This window comes from Vigna umbellata, chromosome 11 (genome assembly GCF_029865625.1).
Source record: "Vigna umbellata cultivar VRB3 chromosome 11, Vumbellata_1.0, whole genome shotgun sequence".
Taxonomy (NCBI): domain Eukaryota; kingdom Viridiplantae; phylum Streptophyta; class Magnoliopsida; order Fabales; family Fabaceae; genus Vigna; species Vigna umbellata.
The window spans coordinates 20608689-20616162 of NC_142175.1; the positions used below are offsets into that span (position 1 = coordinate 20608689).

The 7474-nt window shown below is 36.0% G+C and overlaps 1 protein-coding gene across 1 annotated transcript in view; it reads right to left on the bottom strand.

The window, feature by feature from the left end:
- Positions 1–4173, bottom strand: part of LOC124826163 (BEACH domain-containing protein C2-like) — a 40261-nt gene extending 36088 nt beyond the window's left edge. Inside the window, exons 1-6 of the mRNA XM_088101305.1 lie at positions 3845–4173; positions 3534–3776; positions 2533–2617; positions 2218–2412; positions 282–827; positions 64–207 (exon numbers count right to left, since the gene is read on the bottom strand). Coding sequence (XP_087957431.1) covers positions 64–207; positions 282–827; positions 2218–2412; positions 2533–2617; positions 3534–3679 — 1116 coding nt within the window. The 5' untranslated portion in view covers positions 3680–3776; positions 3845–4173. The remainder of the gene's footprint in view (positions 1–63; positions 208–281; positions 828–2217; positions 2413–2532; positions 2618–3533; positions 3777–3844) is intronic.
- Positions 4174–7474: the final 3301 nt, after the last annotated feature.

Sequence of the window (7474 nt, forward strand, 5' to 3'; positions counted from 1 at the left end):
AATGAGTGGCAACCAAGACTGCCAGTTGGTGGCAACAACGTGGAACATTGTATCATAACATACTCGATATGGGTTGTACAAATAATCTGCAAAAGGCCCAAAAAGGCTTCTCATCTCGATTAATTGTCGAATAAGTTTGCGCCATGCATGAATTCCAATGCTGATACGATGCCGAGATATTATACATGCACGGACATGCCTGTCCATCTGGCAACAAAGAAATCTTTAACACATACATCTCAATGTAATCTGAAAACCATAGTAACAATTAGCAGACAGACCTCAGATCGTTGCATATTCCTTGCTAGGGCAAAACTGGCAACAAGAACAGCTATAAATTTATACGACAGAGCATTGAAATCTTTCTCGTATATCGACTTTGTATCAACTGGCTGCAGACATTCCATCCAAGCAACTCCCATTGCTTCAGTAATATTCCACCTCTGAACCCGCTCCATATCACCAGCAGTCCTTCGCTGTGTAGATGTAGCCATTGCAACGGCACTCAGACCTCTTCCAGAACCAATTCTTGAAAAACGTTGGACATCACGAGCAGCGGCCAAAGCAGCATCTTTTGCTGCTGCTTTGTTCTTTGGTATGGGTGGTGTTTTGTTAGGAATCGTTGAAGGTTTTTGAAAGCTTGAAAATGTTTGAAGCCTAGCTTGTTTCCTTTCCAGTAATGAGGTTTCACGCCTAAGCTGGGGATTTGTTGAAGGAGCGTGATTTTCGCTATCCGAAGTACCAGCTGCAATCATAGATAATGCCAATGCAGCAGGTGGAGATGCAAAAGCTGCAGCCCAGGCTGGAGATATCAAATCAAGAGAAGCCTGAAAGAAATTCAGATGCATAATTAAGTTAATGCACCAAAATTGGTATAGATGAATATAATACTAGAGCCATGCGAGAGTTCTTGATTAATACATCACTTGAAATTTGTACAGGAGGTTTTACTGGAGTGACAACAAAGAAATACAATGAAACATAGACCAACCATTATGGATGTTTTGCATATGTATGGAAAGATCTGTGGTTAGACAATGAATAATAGCAAATCTAAGCTCTACGTTGTGAATAACTAATATATATATATATATATATATATATATATATATATATATATATATATATATATATATATATATATATATATATATATATATATATATAACAAATTTAAAAGAAAATTAAAAACAACATTTTAAAGATATGGTTAGCGAGCCACTCTTCCGCATCAATGATGTGTGTTGCTCCATTGGCCTAAGTTAAGTTTTTGATGATGTCCAAGCTTAGCATGGTAAAGACTTTAAAAAGCTATTGATAGTTGGTTTTAGGATGAGTTGTCTCTTGAATTATTATAGACCAAGATAGAAATTCTAAAAACCCATTTTAATCTTAATATAATCGATTAAGATTAGGTATGACATGAATTGAATCATTTTTAAATATATAACTGTAATAATTATCTTTTTAATTGATTAGTTTAATAATGTAATCTCAATTTTACATTATTAACCTAATCAATTAAAAAGATAGTATATTCCAGATCCAGAACGTGATTTTCAATTTATGGATAGTGCATTCCAGAACAGTGAAAGTACTCTGGATTTACTACTCCAGAAAACCCCAGAACAAGTGGGACGAACAACATTCCAGATCCTTAAAAATGCGGAATCAATTGGTTGAAGTTGGCAATTCTTGAATGGACATTTTAGAAAAGTGTTCCTGAATGACCAATCCGGAAAGCTGCACTTCTTTCAAATCTGATTTGTTCTTATTCTTCTTATCTTCGTATTTATTTTGTAATCCAGGTGGTTGGAATCTTTTTAGCCATTTCTGCGTAAACAAACTCTTACAAAATTTTGATGATTGAAGAAAAAAAAAATTCTTCTCCTAAAATTATATGATACTAGAGCTTCAACTTTGATATATATTCTTAAATTGTACATCATTCTCTTGTAGCTCAAAAAAGTATTTCTGTTGCTACTGGTCTTCTTAGTACCAAATAAAATTCCAAAGCTCATGTACCAATGATTCTAAAGCTACTAACCACAATAAGTATAGGTTAATTTATACGATTAAATTAGTACTTGTACTCTACATACTAAAAAATAATTTCAGAAACGTAGTTTACATGTAAAATTGTTTATGCATAATGAGTGCAAACATATCTGTGACTGTTTAAGTTTGATCACATATAAACTACGTGAATTGAATTACCTCAACTGACTCAGCATAAGCAGCTAGTTCATGATCCTCCACTGTAAGAGGGTTCAAACCATCAGCAGCCGCAAGTTCATGAATTCCAGCCAAAAGAGGGCGCCATCTCCTTAGGACAGCAATAAATGGTGGTATGATAGCCTCAACATACTTTTTGCGAAGAAGCTTTCGGTCTATGCTAACAGCATGGTATACCTACCCAAATATTGTATATTATGGTGATTACAACGATTGTAGGCAAAAGAAAGACAATGATAAATATTTTGGATAACATAGTAACCAAGAATATAAATGTTAAAGGGAGTCAATTCTAACCTCTGAATAAATCACACAACATGCTACCAAGACTCTTTGTTTCTTAGCATCAGAAATCGGCATGTTGAGAATAGGTGAGAGAACACTGTCATATAAGAATAAGTAATTAAATAAATAAGACGACAGCATTAACGGGTTGAAATTGTAGAATTTAGGTAAGCAAGGAGCAAAGAATAGTATAGACTCAAAATAGAAGGATAATACATTAATATGGCACACCGTGTGATGATATAACGGACAATTCACTAACGTTTATTTTTACACTACAAATAAATCTAAATACTATACTCCAAAGTCAATCAAGCCAGGAAACAATTAACTTACCAAAGATCAGACAAAATCCATTAGAATAAGATAAGTATTACCGTAGGGAATAATTAGAATTTCTTGGAGAGAATACTTCCTTATTTCATTAAGGATTTGCAAGTAGAGACAGCATTTATTAATCCAAATGGCATAACTAAATACTCCTATTGCTCCTCATGAGTTCCAAACATCGTTGTTTATTGAAAAATTTTCTTAATTGCAAAATTTTCTTATTGGTTTAATCATTTTCGAAATCTCTCTTTATGCAGAATAGTTTGAAATAAGTCCTTCTATTATTCGTTATCTTAATTAGGTCCCTATTCATGTAAAATTGATTCAATTGCACCATTGACGATAATTTCACTAAACGACGTTAAGATTGTAGTCACGTGGCATGCTGACTTTGCAAATCTTAACCATGTGGCAGAGTTAGATCGCATTACCTGGAATTTAGTTATTTTAAGTTTTACAAAACTAAAATTTAATTAAAATAAAACATGTTATGCTAAATTAGGGATTATTTGCACAAAATCAAGTAACGAAAGTAGGGTTTGAGTGGATTATTTCTTTTGGTTCCAAATTGTGGTTCATTAAATCAAATTAGTTGTTCATCAAAAAAATTAGGATTTTGTTGGTGGAAGCAAATTGACGGCGTGATTAAAGGAAACACGATTTGCTCTGATTGAGTCTCGTACATGCTTATGCTGCCACAGAGCATCGCTGCGATTCGCCCGACCTTCATCAAATTGCGTGAATTGTGCAAGCAACCACACCTCCAACCACAAATCGTCATCTTTACGTCTTCACCTACGAACCCAAAAAAATCCCCAACCAGAAACATCAAACGCAAACCGCCATTGCCGTGAACCCTAATTGCGTCTCACAAACTAGATTTGTATCCTCCATCATCTTCAAGCACCCAAATCGTTGTTCAAAACCTGCAATCAGAAAACACAACTCAGTTCCCGAGTTCTCTTCTCCGCGAGTCGAACTTGCAGGAATGAACCTGTAATTTCTTTGAGCCATGAACCTCCAATTTTGCGCAACAGGGAAAGCCATCATCAGACCACGAACACCATTACGCTGCCATGTGCCGCCGCAGATGAAAGGGGTGAAACCCTATTTGCGTTAGCAATCTAAAGAGAGAAAAGGCATAGGATCAAGTTTTCCCCAATTCGAAAACCCTAATTTTTGGGTGAGAAAGGGATTTTACAACCCAGGCACCCATGTCACAAAAGAACAATTTCGATCTACAATGAAACCCTAATGTTGTAGATCGACAACTACTTTGATTGAATGATCCCCAATTTTAAACGAAAACCAAAAACCACTAAATCCCTAATTTCACTACTTTCCCACAATCAACATAATGTGTGACAATTTTTTCTAAATAATCTCCAATTTAGCATAAGACCTCTTTTTTAATAAAGTTTTACTTTTGTAAAGCTTAAAATAATGCCACTAGGTAAAACATATTTTACCACGTAATGCGACTTCAATGTGTCACGTGATTAACATTTGCAAACTCAGCATGCCACGACTCAAATGTTAATGTCGTTCACTCAAATTAACGACAAGGGTGTAATTGAGTCAATTTTACACAAATAGGGATCTAATTAAGATAAAAAATAATAGAAGGACCTATTTGAGACGCTTCTGCATAAATAGGGACTTCGAAAATTATTAAACCTTTCTTAATTGCAGTGACACCTAGCTTGAGTTAGTGATGGCCTCTTTGGGTTGCCTTAATTGTAGTCTCGAGGGTGTGCCTTAGGGTTTTCTTAGACAAACTTCTACATAACAAAACAACGTCTAGAAGAAAAAGAAAAAATTACTAGAGTTTTTTACCTAAGTTGAAATTACCTTGTGCACAAATTAAAAAAATTAAAGTTTGAAGAAGTTATGGGAGAGAGCTTTAATAAATTAGCTTATGCATATGCGAACTTTAATTTATGAAGAAATTCTTTTCATTTTTTTTCTTCATATTTTTCCACTTTAGAAGTTATTATGGAGAAGTTTGTCCAAACAAACCCATCGTCTCCAATTAACTAGCTATATGACTTGAATAAGGCTTATAAATTTTGGTCAATCATCAACATCCAAGTTAGTTTTGTAAGAGTCAGTTTGGTCCTAAGCCTAAATTCCAAAATGGTGTTATTGTCTATTCTTGAACTCTTGCATCATCTACATTTCCACGCTCCAAATTAGTAGCTTAAGGTGAGAAGGAGAGTGTTGAAAAGCCACCTCACTTGTAAAAACCGGTCATTTGCATTTGTTGTGACCTTTTCAAATCTTGCCTTAATTGTAATTGTTAGGATATTTATCTTATTTATCATCATTATATTGTGTCAAGGGTTACCCTATTTATCATGATTATATTGTGTCTAGGGTTACTCTAATTATCATGTATTATTGTATCAATTTATTCTTATAAATAGAAGATTATGAGAGGGATCAATCAAGCCCTCTAGAATTATTTTACAATTTAATTTTGAAGTTGCTACCAGAACGGGTCGATTCCGTTTTGGTTTCTGTCTCGTAGCATTTATCCGGCGCCATAGTCCGGCGCTGCTCGCCGCCCGCCGTCACAGTTATGTCTGTCTAAACCCTTAGGGTTTTCTTGTTTCTCGATGGTACGATTTGTCTTCTTCAGAGATGGTGTCTGACAGTACTCTTAAGTTCACCGAGGATGAATATCAAGAGTATTTAAGGTTAAAGTCTAACAGCTTGGCACAACCATCTCAATCTCCCAATACATCAACAACCTTCATTTTTCAATCCATGGAAGGTCAAAATTCATGGATAGTTGACTCAGGTGCTTCTGATCACATTTCTGGTAATATCTCTTTGTTCTCATCTATTTCTTTTCGGGAAAAACCTCATTTCATAACCGTTGCAAATGAATCTAAAACTTCCTTCAAAGGAGTCGGTCATGTTTCCTTCTCTCCCTCTCTCAATCTCAATTATGTCCTTTTTGTCCCTAATTGTCCTTTTAATTTAATTTCCCTAAGCCATTTGACCAAAATGTTAAATTGTTCAATAACCTTTGATCATAAATCTTTTGTTATACAGGATCATGGTTTAGGGAGACAGATTGGAGAAGGATATGAAGCTGGCGAATTATACCATTTTGGATCTCGTCCAAGGGTGTCCTGTGTTGTTGCTCCTAATCCTAAAGTGCTACATGATCGATTTGGCCATTTGTCGAAATTAAAAAAGATGTGTCCTGAACTTAGTGGTCTCCAAACCTTAGAATGTGAGTTATGTCAATTAGGAAAACATGTTAGATCTTCCTTTCCTAAAAGGTCTCAATCAATATGTAATTCTAGTTTTTCCATCATCCAGATATATGGGGACCTAGTCGTATCTCCTCCTTTGGTTTTAGATATTTTGTTACCTTTGTTGATGAATATTCAAGATGTACATGGGTTTATCTTATGAAAAATCATTCTGAATTGTTAGCTATCTTTACATCCTTTTTGAATGAAATCCAGAATCAATTTGGTCAAGTAATCAAAATATTAAGAAGTGGTAATGCAAAAGAGTATTTCTCATCCTCCTATTCTGCCATCTTGAGTTCCCATGGTATCTTACATTAGTCTAATTGTCCTCATACACCACAACAAAATGCTATATCAGAACGAAAAAATAGACACTTGGTTGAAACTGCGTGTACCCTTTTGCTTGGTGCCCATATTCCTGTCCATAACTGCGGGATGCCATCTTAACTGCATGTTATCTTATTAATAGGATGCCCTCCTCCTCTCTTGATAATAAAGTCCCTTTCTCCATTTTGTTTCCTAATGATCCTTTCTTTCATACATCTCCCTGAGTGTTTTGTTGTGTATGTTTTGTTCATGACATGTCTCTAGGTCTAGACAAACTCTTCGCTCAAGCTCTCAAATGTGTCTTCTTAGGCTATTCTTGACTTCAAAAAGGATATCAATGTTACTCTCCTGAAACTAAAAAGTATTACATGTCTGCCAAATGTCACATTCTTTGAATAGACTCCTTACTTCTCTCCATCTGTTCAGGATGTTTCTATCCTCCAGCAGGTCCTTCCTATTCCAATGGCTGAGTCATATAGCTCCACTGTCTCTGTCATTCGAAGTCTTGATCACAATCCTCCTGCACCCATTTCTCCACATACTGAGATCATCCCACACAGGGCCCTAATGGATAGTCCACCTCCCCAAGACAATGGTGAATCTCCTTCTTCAGATTCTTCTCCCTCGTCACCTCCTCCCACGCCACCTGGTGAAAATGATTCAGCATGACCTATTGCCCTCAGAAAAGGTACTCGTTCCACTCGAAACCCTCATCCCACTTATAATTTTCTTAGCTATCATCGATTGTCGCCCTCCTATTTTTCTCTTTTACCTTCAGTGTCTTTTGTTGTTATACCCAAGAATGTGAAAGAAGCACTCGATCATCCTGGATAGCGACAAGCTATGATTGCAGAAATGCGGGCTCTTGACCAAAGTAATACTTGGAAGCTGGTGCCCCTTCTCCCGGGCAAAAAGGCGGTTGGTTGTCGATGGGTGTACGCAGTTAAAGTCGGTCTTGATGGTGAAATTGATCGGCTCAAAGCCCGACTTGTTGCAAAAGGTTACACTCAGGTTTATGGTCTTGATTA